The sequence below is a fragment of the Galeopterus variegatus genome, unplaced genomic scaffold (genome assembly GCF_000696425.1).
Source record: "Galeopterus variegatus unplaced genomic scaffold, G_variegatus-3.0.2 Scaffold4458, whole genome shotgun sequence".
Classification (NCBI taxonomy): Eukaryota; Metazoa; Chordata; class Mammalia; order Dermoptera; family Cynocephalidae; genus Galeopterus; species Galeopterus variegatus.
In genome coordinates, this window is record NW_007730569.1 from 131913 (window position 1) to 150181 (window position 18269).

Below are 18269 nucleotides of genomic sequence, written 5' to 3' on the forward strand. Positions count from 1 at the left end.
TTAAAATTTTAAAAAGGGAAAAGGGGGGGGGGGGGGGGGGGGGAATGGTAGAAGAAGAATCAGAAAAGTGTTTTTGGTTAGAAACAAAAAGGAAAAAAGGAAGGAAATTTAAACAAAAATCTCAGCACCACAAATACATCCTCGTGTCACCCCACCTCACGAGCCTTGTGCTGCAGAAGTGCCCGCCAGCCCCCCAAACCCACCAGGCGATGTGTCCTGGGGGCCCAGCACTCCTTCTGGGGCTCAGTTAGGATGTTCTGTCTACAGTAAAAATTGAGGATTGCTACCTTGCCCAAACCTCCATGAGCCCCATGAAGAAAAATAGTCGGGGTTCCTTCAAAACCTCACCACCTTCACCCCAAGACCTGCAAATGGATGGGAACTTTGTTTTTCTGGAACAAGGGAGGCCAAAGCCCCTACACAACTTTCCTCTCCCCCAAAACCACAAGGAAACCTGCTCTTGGGGCCCTACTGACTTGCTTCTAATGATGAGACCCTGCACACCCACCTTCTTGGCCGAAAGGGCCAGTTTTTTGGCTGGTGGAGGAGACATGATGTTTGCAGGCTCTGTGGCAGCGTTGCCCAGGACAGGGGACTTCAGCTTCACACTCTTAGAATCTGTTCCAGTTGGCAGCAGCCGAAAGGGCCAGTTTTTTGGCTGGTGGAGGAGACATGATGTTTGCAGGCTCTGTGGCAGCATTGCCCAGGACAGGGGACTTCAGCTTCACACTCTTAGAATCTGTTCCAGTTGGCAGCACTTTGGAGTGACCCGTGGGGGGACAGTTTGTTTCCTGAGATTCACAGAAATGGGCAGCTCCACTCTTGGGGGCCTGGGGGGCCTTGACAGAGTCACTGCTGGCAGAATGCTCTAGGCTGGAGCTGCCGGAGCCCCTCCTCTCCAGGTCTGAGCGCTCACCGCTCCCCTTCGGCCCATGCCCATTGGCAGTGGCTTCAGCCAGGAGCTCAGGTGAGGTAGATGGGACTGTGTCCCTGCTGTCCCAGGAACCCTGCCTTCCGCTCCTGGATTTGCTGCTACTCGAGTGGCTGGTACCAGGTGACCCCTGAGGAGTCGTGAGCGATGGGGAGAAAAGCTGTGGGGGGGCCGCTTTCTTCACCTTCTGCCCGGGCTCATCGAGGATGGTTGGCATGTGTGCGGGAGTTGGGAAGAGTTTGTGGGAAGGGGACCCCAAGGGTGGCTTCGGAGGAACATATCCGTTCTGGGACTTCAGGCCTGGCATGGAGCCATTCCTGGAAATGGGCACGCCAATCTCCTCAGTTGTCTGCAGCTTTCTCATGGCCACAGAGTCTTGTCGCTGAAGGAGAACAAACAGCATGATCAGAACCTTCAAGGAAGCAGCAGCCAGGCAACTCGCCCACCAGGTCAGAGCCTATCTTAGTAGCAGACATGGCCTTTAACTAGCAAAATCAAGATAAATTATTTATACGGATACAGCGTAAAAATGTTGCTGTTTCTTTTATTTCGGCAGCTGGCCAGTACAGGATCTGAACCCTCGACCTAGGTGTTATCAACACCGCGCTCTAACCAACTGAGCTCACCAGCCAGCCCTCTGTTTTTTAACCAATTTCAGTATTTTGTGACTTGTGTACATGTGGGTATGTATCTCTATGGCCATCTTTACATCATGAAAGCAGTACGTTTGCATCAAGATTTGAGAAATACAAAAACGTATAAAGGAAAAAATTTACCCAAGTTCCTTCACCTAAACCCTTTTCCTATGAATGGTCTGGCCTGCACAGCTGCAGCCCAGTCTTATCTCAGTGCTATCATCTGAAGCGTTTTATAGGCTATGCTCTCAACAAATGCCCGTAATGTCCAACTAGCAGCCGCCTCATCGTGTGGTTAGTTTACGTAACTTCCACTGTCTCCAGCTGCTGATACGCCTCATCCTTCTCCTCTGTAACACTTAGTGCAACTGTAGGAAAATAACTCACTCTGTACTTAAATACTTAATGTTGGCTCTTCCCCACCTGACCACAAATCTCCAAGAGGCCACACCTGTATCTCTCATTCGGCTCTCCAGCCCCTGCCACTAGCTCAGGGTCTTGTATACAGTCAGTGCTTGAAAAATATTTGCTGAATGAACAATCAAAAGGTTGAAGCTTTTTCTGTACTTAGAACCCCATGCTAATTTCCTGGAAATGGAATTACTTGGCTATGAACATTCTTATTTTCAAAAATTCTGATGCACACTGCCAAATTGCATTTACTGCACTCTTACCAGCAACATGTATTTCTTTCCCAAAGCTTCTGTGGTTTGACACTGTGTTTGGCTCCTATCACTCCAGCATTCCTACCCTTTGCACATGCATTGGAGTGATTTTCAGTAATTTGAATGAGTTCCTGACATGTTATAAATGTTAACCTTTTATTGCATTTGCTGCAAATATTCTTAAAGTTTTACTGTTTCTTTATCTGTAATATTACATGCACAAAATTTTAAATTAAGCCAATTTATAATTTGTTTTTCTATATGTTATCTCTCTATTTTAAGCTTACAAGGTTTTCCCTCTTCCAGAGGATAAGAATGCACTTCCATTTTCTTCTGAGTTTTTCTTTTCTCCCCTACATTTTCTAATAGTTTATTCTGTTTGTGTTAATAAACATTGTTTTCTAAAAGGAGTACATCTTCCCATCACACTGGAAAACCTTTTCATTTGTTGAATGTTTACATATACACTAGAACTTGCTCAATGTTATTTAAAGTAAAATTACTTTTAGCCACTTGCAGTGTGCATTTGGAAAACAACTTTTGTAATGAAGATGTTAGCGGTAAGTGAGGCACTCTTGCAGGTGTGCCTGGCGCAGGGCGGCCTCCGCGTGGCCACTTTCCCCCTCCAGCATGGCACTCTGCGCCCTGATGCAGCCACAGCCAGTGAGGTGTCCTAACTTCCTGCTCTAGGCTACCGTGATCACCAGCTTCGCAATGAGATCATGTACTGTAACTGCTACATCAAGTCCAGGGCTTCTAATTTCAGCTTCTACTTAGTTAAATGTTAGGAGGGAAACACAGATTTACATAAGTGCCTGTGAAAGGCCCTGACTGCCTTCACGGGGTTCAGCTCTTCAGTCTGCAGGGAGAGGATCACTTGGACATGGTCAGCAAAAGAGGGTTGATCTGGTTTTAAATGATCACCAGGTTGGGATGAGGAAGAGGAAATCACTCATTACTCTGCTAGTAAAACTGAGTTCTTAACTGTTTTAGCAGGAATTTCAAATACTCACAAAGATAACTTTGAGGGTATTTGCTATTGTTAACATTTTATCACAGAAGCTCTATCCTCTCTCTCTCTATATATATACATGCATGTATGTGTGTGTGTGTAATGTATGCATGTACACATGCATAGACATATTTCTATTTCTGAACCACTGGAGTAAATCCCAGGTATGACGTCCTTTTACCCCTAAATATGTCCATGTGTATTTCCTAATAACAAGGACTCTCTTACATAACCACAGCATGATTACCAAAATCAGGACATTAACACTGGTACAAACTACTCATATTTTCGGTGTTAAAGATCCCCAAGGAGCACAAGTGTGAGGCTCAGCTACATTAACCCTGTCGCCTTTAAGCAAGCACCTTTCCAGTCGGGGGGCAGGAAGCAACCCCATTGCCCACGTGCTTCTTCACGTGATCTGGGGCTGCACTTGGGTGCTTGGGAAGGGAGGAGACTGTTCTGGAAAGGGAGCCCGCTGGGCTTTTCTTAGAGCCTGGAATTCTGTCAAAGGAAGAAAAAGAATCAGAGTAAGTTAAAGTCGAGGTTACAATTATATATATATATATATATATTTTTTTGTCCTTTTTGAGACCGGCCGCACCGCGCTCAGCCAGTGAGTGCACAGTGCACGGCCATCCCTATATAGGATCCGAACCCTCAGCGGGAGCACTGCTGTGCTCCCAGCGCCGCACTCTCCTGAGTGCGCCACGGGCTCGGCCCTACAATTATATTTTTTAAGAAAGGTGGGACAAAGGCAGAAAAATAGCCTGAGGGAAGCCTGACTGTCCTAACACACTTCTCTGAATCTCACTTTGCCCTTCAACTAACATGAAGCTGTTCCATCGAGCCTCAGACGTCTGCTCCATGTAAGCAGAGCACAGAGCAAATCACACTCAGATTCGTCCAAGATCAGATTCTCACTGTACCAGAAAGTAAGAGATTCTGAATGCTTCATCCCAACGAAGATGCAAAAGCACCCCAGTCGCCATGTCTTTCACCCTCCAGGTCAGTGACAACCAACCCCAAGAAAAGGCACCTTGCAGAGGAGCTCTGCTGTAGGTCCCCAGAGCAGCCTCCTACCTGGCAGAGGGATCGCTTCCCCCACAGAGGAAGGAGTCATGGTTGGCCAATGTGTAATTTCAGGCAATACCATAAAATGATAAGTATCCTTTCCCTTTACATTCACAGTAGCACAAATGTGGAGGCAGATGGGATCCCGTCCTGACCTTCCCAAAGGCTCTCGCTTTTACTCAACAACCAGGCAGACTCGGTTTAAAAAGGGGCCTTTCCAGTGGAAGCTGTCCATTACACGTGACTGGGGAGATGGCATCTGCCCAAGTCTTTTCTCTCCTGTAGGATTCCCAGTGACTTCCAGACAGAAGGAGGTTAGGGAGGCCCACGTGTGCATGAAGAGAACAACAGAGGGTGTGAGCTCCTGGGGGCTGGGGGCATGAGCACATTACCGCAGGTAGAACAGCACGTATGCCTGCTGGTTCAGAACCACCTTGACATTGCTGGAGTGGACCAAGGAGTCATTCATCTGGTACCATTGTCCGTTGCTTGCCTAAGGTGGCACAGGGTGTTGCAGAAAACAAAACAGTCAAACATTCCTTAATCCTCACTTTTTAAAAAAGGAATGAAAAAATCTGCTATTAGCTGCTACATATATCCAAGTGCTAACAACTAACCATTAATGATTCCCTGCTAAAACGTGTAATATTTGCATAATTTTGAATGTGACCCCAAAGTGTGCTTTGAGTCCCAGTTCCTTCCTAGCGTCCTGACAGATGTAAACTGTCCCTTCTAGACACAATTTAGGCAGGTCTCATCACAGCACCTCCCACCAATATTGGGATTTCACCAGGGTTCTCAGGACCAGGCACCAGAGGCAGCTACCTCTCCAGTGTCTCACTGCAAGTCCAACAATATTACAGATTCTGGTGGAATGGGTTCTCAAAAACATCTTTCCACTCCATGCAGAGAAGCAACAGTGAGGACCTGGATACAGACGTCAGTGCTTTGCACAGAACTAGTGTTCTGCAGAGTCCAAAGTGGGACTGGGCTGGGTTCTGCAAAACTGCCCCCAGCAGGCAGCCCCACCATCCAGAGCAGCAGCACAGAAGGCACGAGCCACTCACCTTCACGTAGCAGTAATAGTGCCCAGCATGGCAGCTGTAGCCTGAGTGGACCAGGACAGCGTAGAGCCCATACATGACAGGGTCGCCGTGACTCTGGGACATATACGGACGGATATTCAGGAATTCTGGATAGCCTACATCCTGTTTGAAACGTCAAGAAAAGGCATATAAAATTCTCACCCTTGAGGGTAAGGGTCAATTCGCCCTTTCTACCCACAACCACACAACATGCCCGATTTGGCTCGTCTCTAACGATTTGGGGCAACTGGGCAGGCAGTGATGCTGTGCCAGGAGCTCTCTCAGTCAATGGTTAAAAAAGCAAGAAGCCGAGAGGTGAGCCTTTCCAGCTGATCCACGGGAAACTCTATGTCATTGTCCCATCAAGCAAGCTACAGTTCTAGGGTTCTTGCTCTTGTCTTTGCTGTGCATCTACATTAGTTCTCTCACTACCCTGCTCCCAACTGTCAACTGAGCAGAGTAACTCATTTCCTTCCCCTCCACTCTACAGGAGCGCCGTTGCGGGGGGAGCCGTGAGATAATGCTCGCTTCAGGTCTTCAGAAACAAGGAGCAGAATCAATACAGCAACTGCTACAGGAAGTTACATTTGTAATGGATTGGGTCAAAACAAAGGTTGTGGCAAAATTTATGTATTCTAGAAATTGAACATTTTCATAGGAAAATATATTTATAAAAATTATTTTTGAATAAGAGATACACCAGCACTTCTGCCTGTACACATAAATCCTTATTTAAAACTGAAGTATATTTTACAGAGTGAAGTGCATAGATCTCAGGTGTGCAGTTCAATGAGTTCTGACAAACGAATACTGATGGAAGCCAGGCTCCAATCAAGACACAGAACATCAACCCAGAAAATTCCCTCCTGTCCCAGTCATCGCCCCCATCTCCAGCACCCAGTGTTCCAAATGCTGTCGCCATCGATTTGTCTTGTCTGATCTTGAACTTCATGTGACTGGAATCACACAGTGTGGACTTTCTGTGTCTGGCTTCTTTAGACCAACGCAATGTCTGTGAGATCTCCCACATATCTTTTTCCTTCTACTGACAAACTGAAAATCTCAAAACCCAGTATGTGCTACAGGCTCATGAGCTCCAACCCAACCTTGTTACGTATGGTACCCCCCAAATCAATCAGACCAATGTTTCTCAAACTGAGTTCCACTGGAAAACTAGTTCCAGGAGATGTTAGTAGGTAAAACATATGCTCCTCAAGGCAAAACCACAATGATCTTATTCACCGTTGATCCCCATGCCTTGCACAGCAGGCACAACGTGGACACACATGAGAAGCACTGGTAAGATGAGCGAATGAGTGACTCCTCAGACAGTTATGTTCAGAAACTTTGTCGTGGTAAATTCTCCTCTTAGGGATTCATAACACAACATGGCTTAACAAAGGCTCTGAGAGGGCGCCTGAGACTAGAAAGAACTTTCTAACTTTAGCCTGGCACTTCTAAACTCAGTTGCACATGGAATACTTTCTTTCAAAATACAGCACTGCCATTCTGCAGACACATTTGGGAAATGCTGATCTAGGCAAGCCCCAACCACTGCTAGTGAGGAAACTGAGGCTCACACAACCAGGCTCCAACTAAGAACAAAACTCTAGACTTTTATAAACACAGACATCTTCTATTAAAATGCCATTGTGCAAAAAGATTTTTACTCTATATGCCGTAAAAAGCCACAGCATGTAATTGCACCTGTTTTAGACATGAAACAGGACATAAAGGTCAGAGCTACACAGTCCAGTGTGCATCACACTTATTTAGGAAACCGTGACCTTCCATATCAGGAATACCCCAAGTATGGGCAGAGGATGGGGGAAAAAACCCATTAAGACAGTAGTTCTTGAAATTCAATGAGCATAACAATCATTTAGGGATCTTCCAAAAAATGCAGATTCCTGGGCCCTGTCCTCCAGAAATTCAAATTCATTGGCTCTGCGATAGAGCCAGGAATATGTACTTTTAAGAAGCAGTGCACTGAGCAGACTGGGACACCACCGAGAGCACTCACCTTGGTGATCTTCCCCCCACTGACGTTGGCAAAGCGCTTGAGGGAGAGGGTTAAGACATTGGACGTTCTGTGAATGGTGAAGCGCTTGCTGGCTGGAACCTTCTTCTTGCACCTATGAAGAAGGCGAATGAAAAAGTTATTAGCTGATGCTGTGAAGAGTGCTGTCTTCACACTAGGTTAGTAACAGCAATGACCCCTCTATAACAATGGAGTTCTCATGGAGTTCTCAATGGAGTCTCTTAATGAGACTCATGCCTTCTGCACCCCTAAAATCAAAATCAACACACACCTCAAGTAAAGGAAAGCTATTGCAGTGAAACAAAGACCCGAGAAAAGTTGAAGATTCTAAAGCAAAAATAAACTACTTTACCAACTAGGAGACTAAATAAAATGCAGCAAAATGTCGCTTTGAAAAAAACACAGGAAAGCACAAATTAAAGCAGATGTGGCCAGGTGATAATGGGCAAGCAGGAAACTGACGTAAGCAAAGCCAGAAAACCAGTAAACGAAGACGGAGAAAACAGAGGCAAAGGCGAGCAGCTTCTAGAGCTGAGGGAAATGAACTTAAAGAGTGATAAAAACAGTGTGTTGACATGGAGAAACTTGGAAAACAGGATTAAAAATGTCCTTCAGTGATTACAGCTTTAAAATGACATGGATATACAAGTAACAATATCCACCCTATAAGTCTGTGCAACCATAAAAGGACGAGATAAGAGCTACACCTGCTGAAGTGGAAAAATGCTCAAGACTATTTAAGTAAAAACTGGAAGCCACAGGACGGGTCTCATCTAAAAGGCAGGATGGCAGGGTGGCTGGCACCCACCCTCTGCAGCAGATCGTCCAGGGTGAACCCGTGCTCTGCCACATCGTGTCGGGGTGACCTCGGGCTGGCTGCTGCACCTCTCCATGCCTCAATTTCCCCATCCTGAGCAATGCGGGCAACAATAGTCCCTCCTTGACAAGTTAATACACGTGGAACCTTCAGATCAGTGACAAGTGCAGCATAAATGGTGGCTGTAAGAACCACAGCTACCAACTCATCTGTGTTGTTTAGAGGCTTGTGTTTTTAAGACACACAGAGGCCACTCAAGAGGTGTGAGCGGCAGTCGCTCCAGAGGGAGGGAGGGCACAACAGAGTCAGGTGAGGTGACTTCATCTCACGTCTTTCTGGACAGCTCAACCCACTGCCGTGAGCAAAGTGAAACTTACTTAGCACACATGTAGGCATTCTCCCCAGTCAGGACATCTGGCTTCACGAAAAGTTCCAGAGCACGCACAATATTTACAGCTTGCTGAGAAGGACAAAAACAGGGAATAGAATCAGCGGCAGAAGGGCTGACTCAGCAAACAGCAGATTTAAGGTCTTTTTCAGGCTGAGGCAGCAAATCACAAAACTTCACTTGCACAAAAATTTGCCCACATGTTGCCACCTTCTGAGACTCGGAACATCCTCGCCAAAGGAGTGGTGAGCCCACTGGTGCCCCTTCTCCAGGGATAAGCAGCGACAGCCATGGGAGGCTCCCCACGCAGGCCAGTCACTGCAATCAGCACACAGCAACAGAGCTGGAGTCAAGATCGGGTGACTCTCCAAAGGGGCACAGAGCCACACCCACAAGCATTCATGTGCCAGCTACCACAGCACATGACAGACTCTCTCCTCAAGCCCTGTGGGACAGTGTGGCCACTATTCATGCCTCAGAACACAAAACTCCATTTTACTTTATTTTTTTTGCATGAAAAGACTATGCACAGGAAAAGGCTAGACAGAAAGAGGCAGAAGCAAAGGTTTCCACTGGAGGTAGGAGGATCCTAAGCGTCTTTTTCCTTATCTACTCTGATTGTGCATCTATATTGAGCTGTTCAGCCCCCTGCCTCACTCTCCCAATGCAAACACATGGCAGGCTCCTGGTCTGTACCCGAATCTCCAGCGCAATGTCCAGGTAGGGGTCATAGGTGTCCGAGACGCTCTTGCACACCGAGCACTTCACTGCAACAGAACAAAGAGGAGGTGGAGCGGGTGTGGCCGGGCAGCTGCACCCTCCCGGGGATGCCCCCAGTTCCCAAGACCTAGAACTGGGAATGTATCCTCTCACTGGGCTTTTGCCAAACAGCAAAACCTCACCGAGAACCACAGAATCTGGAGAGACTCTCCTTCACCCCAGAGTACATGTGACAGCTGTCAACGCCTCCCCTCCCAGGCCTCGCTACCATGGTAGCGCTGGTGCCAGCGTCCCTTCACACAAGCGTGATGCTGTTCTCCAGACTGTCTCATAGGACATCCTAACAACCAGCAAAGGTGTACCAGGAGGTGACAAGTCTCCAGAGAGCAAGCCAAGGCTCAGGCCTGCCCCGGTCTACACAGCCAGTAAGGAACCCGGCCTGCACCTGAGCTCCTAAGGTTTCCTGTGTTAATACACTAACCCTGATAAGGAGGGGCAGAGAAAACGTCTCCACTTACCACGCGATCTGAGATACCCTCCAAAAATCTGATGGACCAACGTAGTAGCCTGTGTTTGACGATCCAACCTGGAAAGGAAGCCACAACCTTCAGGACAATGGCAGGACACCACAAAGTGGCATTTGCACCTCCAGCCCCATCCAGCCACCAGCTCAGTGTGATGCCAGGAAATGCCACCACCCAACCACAAGCAGCCATACACCCTCCATCTGACTCCTCTGCGGGCCCCCACCATGGCCTGCTGGTCTCTCCCTGCACCACCCCCCACAACAGCCACTTCAAACTTTCATGACTCCCCCAACCCAACAGATAATCTTGCATCCACTTTACAGAAAATAAAAGGCCCATGAGATGGCACTGTGTCCTCACCCCATCTTTCCCTTTCCTTCCAATCTCAATAAAAGAAGTGGGGTGGGGCTGGAGCCAGCCCTTCCCTGAGCCGTAGTGGCCCCCACCTCCGGGTCCTGCCCCCATGGGCCTGCTTCTCCACTGGCCAGCACACAGCCAGCCTCCACATGGGAGGACACAGGGAGGTGTTGGGGGAGCAGGAACAAGCCCCCCACATCTTTGCAGTAGAGGTGGCAGGGCCATGGCAGGGACCTCAGGGTCAGGCAGCACCGCATTGCAATTCCCCAGCACCACTTACAAGCTGGGTTCTCCAGTGCCCTTGATGCTCAGCCCTTAGAACTGCCAAGAGTGTGTGGGGCCTCCTAAGGTAGCTATTCATGGCAGGAAGTTTCTGGAAACAATACTCCACATCCGGTTTCTGTTCCATGTTTTCACCCACTGTATGTGGTTCCAACTCACTCCTCTGAAACTGTCTTCCTCAGTCACCAAAGACCTCCAGGAGGCAAATCCTGCTGGCTTCGGAGCCTTTTTACTAGAAGACGTGGCATTGACACGATGCAGCCCATTCCCTGGAGACAAGCATCCCCCTTCCTAGGCTCTCTACCCCCACGCCCCAGCTGCTCCCTCCGGCTCCACCTGGAACCACATCAGGCTGCTTCTAGGGCTCTCTGCATGCTCCCAGCGGCCACCTGGGCAACGCCACCCCATGTGGCTTCACCACAACCCGCAGCCCACTGGAGGGTGCCAACCCCTGCCTCTGTCCAGTCTGTGTGACCCACTTCCCAGACTCTGGGGGCTCCAAGATATTTGGGGGACTAACACAGGGTCACCACATATTTTGCAGAGTTAGGAAATGAAAAATCATCTGCCACCACCCACTATCATCATCATTCATCAAAGGAAGAGACACTTTAATTCCCAAAACTAGCAAGGACGCAGTCACAGAACAGAATGAAAATCTGTGGGTAGCCACAGGTGATGGCACCTGCCGAAATGCTGATGCCCCAAATCATCCAGGAGCCAGTTATAACCAGAGCCAACAGAACCCTGTAGAACCCACTCTCAGTGTGACCCCAAGCAGAGGAAGCTCAGCTGTTACATGACCAGCAGGGGAGACAGTAACTTCAGATTCCCGCAGGCGTGAGGCCTGGGGACACCAAGAGAGGGAGGAAGGGCAAAGCTGGGGCAGGCCTGAGCGTCTCCTGAGAGCACAGCCGCAAGGATGCCCAAGGGGCAACACGGTGGAGGTGGCCGTCCCCAAAGGCATGGTTCTTAGAAGAGAAGCCAAAAAGCAGGCAGGCGTCCCCAGGAGACTGGGCGGTGGATGGCAAGAAAAGCAAAAGAGAAAATTTAGGATCCTGAAGAAAACCCCAAAACTACCAGAGGCTACGCGACCCTTCTGCCTCCCCAGAAAGGGTCATCCATTAAAGCAAGTGTACTTCGCTGTGCTGACAGAGGCGGCGTGCTTGAAACCTCCAGATCCACAAGATAAATGAAAGCAGCCCACCTATATCTGCGCAAAGGCGCTTTAGTAGAAAATAGTAACACTGCACCGGCTGAACACGACCCCCCAGAAAACAAGCACAAACCAAAGAAAATGGCCGCACGAAATTCCGACCTGGACTGAATGTTCTCCAACAACAAAAAGGGATATGAGAAACCATTCTGAATAAGAAATTCAGAGACTAAAAATTAAAAAGACCCCCCCAAAAGTGAATAGAACTCAGTTAAGAAATGGAAGGAAAAGACAGAATCTTCAAAGGTGAGAAGTCTGAAGCGTGAGCGGCCCGGGAAGAACGCTTCACATGGAAACGCAACGCGGGCACCAACTGCGAGGCAAGGACGCAAGCAGAGAAGGAAAAGGAGACAAAGAAGGAAGGAACCAGGAGAGCAGCTGAAATGAGAGACGGTAATAACTGGAGACCCCGAAAAAGTAAAGAAACTACAACATAGGAAAAGCTTCCAGAACCACCAAAAAGGTCTTTACAACAAACCAACAGAACACCACCAGTGCGTGTTCCCACATAAGAGCGACTTCCCAATCAGCGCTGAATGCCACCAAAGAAAGATCACTTTCCCTGGCAACAGATAAATTAACTGTATCAGTTTCACAAAGGAGACGCCACATTTGGCAGCCTGACACCCTGACGTATGAGGTTTGCCTTAAGTACTGTCTCACCTTTCTAAGCCATGAGATTTAAAGCTGAGTCAACCCCCAAAGTGACGGTGTTCACACGCTACTTGCCTCTTGCTGCAGGCTGGCTCTTAGGCTAATAAAAACGTTTTTCTGCCTACAAGCTTCCAGAGTCAATCTATGCCACAGATTCTACCTCTGTCATTGGTCAGGGGACTGGGGTGGGGGTAGGGGGGAAAATCTGAATGGACATATTCAAGAACCTACCAGGCATCTGGGAAAATTGGCCAACAACAATCAGCTCCAAGACTAGCCTAGTAAAACCATTAGACTTAAAGATTAAAAATAATAATAATCCTCAGGCCCTAAGCAGAAAGAGCAAATAATTTACAAGGTCAAGAGAGTGAAACTGGCCGCAGCCTTCTCAAACACAGGGAATCCTGCAGACTTTTGTCCTCCTTGAGGAGTCCACTAGGGGACAGGCTTCACCCAGCCGAGAGCAGCCGGAAGCTCTGGCAGAAGCACGGCAGGGGGCGCAGGGCACGGGCACTGTGAAGTACAGGTTACTGCGAGAAAAATACACAAATCCAGTATGTTCCAACAAAAAAAGAAACAATGCAAACTAAAATGGCTAGAGAGGAGAAAGGGAAGAGGAAGGAGGTAAAAGATATCACTGAAAACTGATCAACCAGACAGTCAGGGCTGAGACCACAGAAGCAAGGGCATTTAAAAGGGCCACATGTACAAAGGCAGTCACCAGACCACAAACACAGACCTTCCCACATACTAGAAGAAATTTTAAAAATAAGCAAAGAAAAATCAGGTAGAGAAAGAAGCAGAGAAATACGTTATATAAAATAATAATACAATACATAAATATGACAGAGCTGAGACCACGCTTTTCAGTCCTAACAATAAATGTGAAGGGGCTTAACTTGCTTACTAAAAGACTTTCAAGTCAACCTAGAAAGCAAGACCAAACCTTGGGAACGCCTAAAACAAAGTGTTCAGAGAGCCGTGGGCCAAGGCCGGGGCAGATAGAGACCTTCACTAGGCAGGGTCTGCAATTTTGATTCTGGGCATAGCAGGTTCAAGCCAAAAAGCATTAAATGTGACAAAGGCACTTCGTAATGCTAAAAGCGATAATTCGCAAAGAAGACATGATAGTTACAAATATCCAACTACAGCCACCTGTATAAAGCGAAACTACAGGAGATGCAGGGAGACAGAAGCACACCAGTAACCACAGACTTAACACATCCTTCTCAGTACAGAACAGGTGAAGGAGACAAGCGCGTACAGACAGAGAAGACGAAGAAACACAATCAACAACGCGGATCTTACGGACACGTACAGCAAATGCTACACTGTGACACAGGAGAATATGCCACCTTGAGTGCACAGGGAAGATGCCCAAACACGAACACATGTACTAGGTCACGGAGAAAACATCAGCGACCTCCATGAAGTGAAATATTACACACTCTCCCATCACAACACGAGCAACGCCAAAAATCATTAATAAAGGCAAAAAAGGCCCTTCCATATGGAAATTACATGGAACAATCTGGCTTGGTGAAACGCTCAGCATGGTGACATTCTTATTCTTCTCACCCCACACGCTTCACCTACACACTGGCGAAAGCTCCCACATGGACAGTGTTTGGTGAGCATCCATCTCTGCCCTGGACCAGTGTCCAGCAACGCCTTGGCCTCCCTCCTTTCCACCCATGCCTGTCCTCTTCTGTGCCAGAGAGTGGCTCACCACCACCTACCCCGCTGCACAGGCCACACAGCTGGACCTCTCCCCCCAGCCCCAAATCTAAACACACCCATTCCACCTCCCATGCCACCCTTCCCAAGTATCTCCACCTGCAGACTCTGGTTAACTGGCCTGCGGCCCCTGTGCTGGTTCTGTCCTAACAGCTCTCCAGGTGGCTGCACCCTGTGCCCAGAGCTGCACCCGCCTGCAGGTGCTGGAAATGCCACGCCCTCCCACCTGCCTTTGCAGGCCCTCACGCGGCCCAGCCACATTCCTGCCCTGATTCCTTAGCCGCAGGGATCACTTCTCCCAGGAAGCCTCCCGGAGGCGAGGTGGTCCTCTGGGGTGCGTGCGGTATCCACAGTCTCCCTCTGCAACAGCACTTCTACATGCAATCATAAACACGGCTGGTTTTCTTGTCTTTCCTATTACACTGTGAGCTCCTCAAACTCAAAGACGACACCTTGACAGCTGACCTTAGCCAAAGGCCAAGAAGCTGCAGGGACCACGTCTTTAACCTCAAAGTTCCCGTGCCTCACTCAGCGCAGAGCTGCTGCTGGCTTAGTCAGGAGACTGGGGCACCGCACAGGACAAGGGCAGCGCTGGTGTCTGCATGGGAGGGAGGGGGCCAAAGCCCCTTCAGGGCAGGGGAAGAACATGCAACAACGGAGCCCTCAGAAGAGTGAAAAAGCGTCCTGGGAAGCGTCCTGCTTCCACCTCCACAGTTGCTGCCACTCAATTAGCTCTTCTAAACCATTCTAGTGGGCTGGCCAGTTAGCTCGCTTTGGAGAGCACGGTGCTGGAACACTGTTTCCTAAATTGTTTACGGTAAGTGTTTTCAGAAGATTCAGTTCTATTCTAAGCCTAGGGAATGACAGGAAATTAATTTTTTGTTTTTGCGGCTGTTCAGTACGGGGATCCGAACCCTTGGCCTTGGTGTGTAACACGCTCTCTAAACAACTGAGCTACCTACCCACCAGCCCTCAAAAACAATTCTTGAGGGTGTCACACATGACAGAATATGAGGCATAGTGTAATCAATTAGTTACATGCATAAATTCTAAACTTTCAAATTTGAAAATAAGAAATAGAAGCTGGGCAAAGTAAAATCTTAAAAATTATGAACTTCCTAACCTCAAATTTTCCTGTATGCTTTTAAGTTCCACTATACAGACATTATTATTCCTATCACCCCCATCCTGTGTATCAAAATGAAGAGTAGATTTTTTAAAAGACTGGAAAAGTCCGTGGCAACAGCTACACACCCTAAACGAAATAGGCTGAAGCACTTCCATTGGGCTGCTGGGACTGAGGAAAGGCCGGGTGGAAGGGTGTGCGGCTGGCTGCTGCCAGGTGAAAAAGGGCCCAAAGCCTCCAGGAGAGGCAGGGAGGGGCAGCACGTACTTGGCATAGCCGTTCAGGCAGGCCTTCTGCATGGCATCAATGGTGTACCGGAGAAACTCGTGCGCGTCCTCCTGGTTCCCAAAGTGGAAATGCCGGGCAATCTCTAAAGGAGGAAGAAAAAGGCAGGGAGAGCTTGTGCCTTCTCCTCTAACAGTGCATCCCTGCTCCCCATGTCATCACTTCCTAGTGCTCACAGGGGTACCATGGTCCCTTTTCAGAGTGGCAAGTGGGGAGCATAGAGCCCCACATGACTTTTCTATATCACAGTCATGACTCAGCTGGCAGGTACCTTCTTGATAAGACCTAAGGGCTTGGACCTCACCACCTAACAGAAAAGCATCAGTGCCATCATGAATGTAAAATCCACCGATTAACTAGTTTTCCAAGAGCCCATACAGAACACGAATGGACTGTAATTATGTCATGGCGCTACCATCTAACGGGAATCTAGCTGTCACAGCGTGTGGCAACTGGCTCCTCTAAGTTCAGGAAGGACCCGCACATTCCTCCTCTATACCCCTTCCAGCTGTCACTCACGCTTGCGAGCCTGCCTAAAACACACAACCACCCCCTCTGCCATGCCAAAACCTACCTGTTCTTCAAAGCAGAAGTCACAACCCACCCCAGCCGAAAGCCTTACCCCAACCCCAGCCCATGTGAGTCTCTAAACCACATCCCTGGTCTGCAGCACTGAATGCAGGACATTCAGCACAGGGACTCCTGAGATGTCACTCATGACTCTTCTCTCCTTCCACCGACTCACCAGCCCCAACCACAAGCAAACGTCCAGCAGGCACTCAGTGATGAACCGATTCTTACTTTTCAGGTCTCGGATGAAGGAGACAGGCTTGATGGAATTGCCACTGTTGGCAAAGGCCTGGACGATGTGGTTCTGCATGACACACAACATGCAGAAGCTCCCCTGGTGACCTGCCATGTGGAAGAAGAGGTTGCCGTGAGATGAGCACTCCTGGAGGAATCTGGGATGACAGCCCCACCCCGACATAACAGAGAGAAACACCAGCTGAGCCACAGAGACCCAGACCCCTGAAGCCGACTCCATGACTGCCGAGGAAACGTTGCTCTCTGCTGGCCGGGATCGGGCCGTGACTAGCCACAGCTGTAATGCTAACAGTCTCACACCATTCCCGGCGTTCATGTTGTCGACCTGTGCAAGATCCTTTTCAAAGCTCATTATTGTTATTTACTTATAAAAAAACAAGTATGATTTTCAATAGGAAGTTTAGAAAAATGTCTTCTCTAATTTCTAAGTTGTATTACAAGGTTTATAGGCTACACTAAATGGGCATGGAAGGGTTCCAATAAAACTTTACAAACACAGGCAGAGGACGAGGTTAGTCAGCCAATCTCTGCCACACGAGGGTACTTGCGGTAAATGGCGTTAAAAGAAAATATGAATCATTCCATGGACTTTTTGGAAGTACTGTCATACATGGAATAACTCACTCCTCAGTAGGCATTAGGCTACACAGTGGTACCCTATTATCTTTAAAATCATGACATATTTTAAATACAAAAAAATGTATAAAGAATAGACCACCACCCAGCTTTACCCCATTTTAGGTGTTTTTTAAGTAAAACACTGGTGCAGTAGTTGAAGTCACCCTCCATCCCTCTCACTCCCAGTCTCCACGCTCCTTCGTCCGAGGTAAGCACTGCCCTGAATTAGGCAATGATTGCCTCTCTTCACATATTTAGTGTACTAATACACAGGCATGTATCCAAAACAAAAAATGGCATTGTAGCCACCTGTTTACAAACTTACTTTCTATAAACCGTACCCTGTAGTTACATACGATTCAGCAACTCGCTTCTTTAAAATCCATGTCTCTGGATGTTGCTCTAGCTCCTTCAGTCGTACAGCTAAAGCATTTCACTGAACGAATAGACCGCAGTTTGTTTATACATCCACGGCTAACACACATTAACCTCTTCCATTTTTTCTCTTTATCATAAACAATGCCACAGTGAGCAATCCTGTACCTGTCCCCTTGTACATATGGGTGAATTCCTCTAAGGTAGACATCTAGAAGATAAATTTCTGGGCAAGCACACCTTCAATTCTGCAAGACATTGTTGTCTAGTACACAGTGCATGACCTTTTCAAATAGATCCATCTCATAACACAAAATTCAATTCACATTAGTTATTTCCCCTCATTACCTCCAATTAGTCACTTAGACCTGTCTCAAAATCAATAATGGAATATAGCATGCAGCCTATTTACCGTATATACATAGAAATGTTTTCAAATAGATCCATCTCATAACACAAAATTCAATTCACATTAGTTATTTCCCCTCATTATCTCCAATTAGTCACTTAGACCTGTCTCAAAATCAATAATGGAATATAGCATGCAGCCTATTTACCGTATATACATAGAAATGCTAGAATTTACACAAAAAAATCCTTCTCAAAGGGATATAAAAACCTGTTCACATGATTGCCTTTACATAAAGGAGAGGCTTTTATTTTTCATTTTAGACTTTTGACTTTTCTAACCATATCCATTTATTTCTTTTATTTTAAAAATGGCAATAATGGTTGGGAGGCTCAAAGATTAGGTAAAACCTAATGTATTTTATTTATTTATTTATTTTTTATTTTTTGTCTTTTTTCGTGTCTGGCAACAGATCACAACCCTCAGTGTCGCGCCCGTACTGGACCAGGACCAGCAACGGGATTGCAACCCTCGGTGTTGCGCCCACACCTCG

At 47.6% G+C, this 18269-nt stretch overlaps 1 protein-coding gene across 1 annotated transcript in view; it reads right to left on the reverse strand.

The window, feature by feature from the left end:
- Window positions 1–18269, reverse strand: part of USP36 (ubiquitin specific peptidase 36) — a 32395-nt gene that overhangs the window by 7365 nt on the left and 6761 nt on the right. The window contains exons 3-13 of the mRNA XM_008587587.1: window positions 16351–16461; window positions 15532–15634; window positions 9884–9951; window positions 9342–9412; window positions 8635–8717; window positions 7423–7534; window positions 5382–5522; window positions 4707–4807; window positions 3606–3744; window positions 636–1313; window positions 426–431 (exon numbers count right to left, since the gene is read on the reverse strand). Of these exons, the coding sequence (XP_008585809.1) occupies window positions 426–431; window positions 636–1313; window positions 3606–3744; window positions 4707–4807; window positions 5382–5522; window positions 7423–7534; window positions 8635–8717; window positions 9342–9412; window positions 9884–9951; window positions 15532–15634; window positions 16351–16461 (1613 nt within the window). The remainder of the gene's footprint in view (window positions 1–425; window positions 432–635; window positions 1314–3605; window positions 3745–4706; window positions 4808–5381; window positions 5523–7422; window positions 7535–8634; window positions 8718–9341; window positions 9413–9883; window positions 9952–15531; window positions 15635–16350; window positions 16462–18269) is intronic.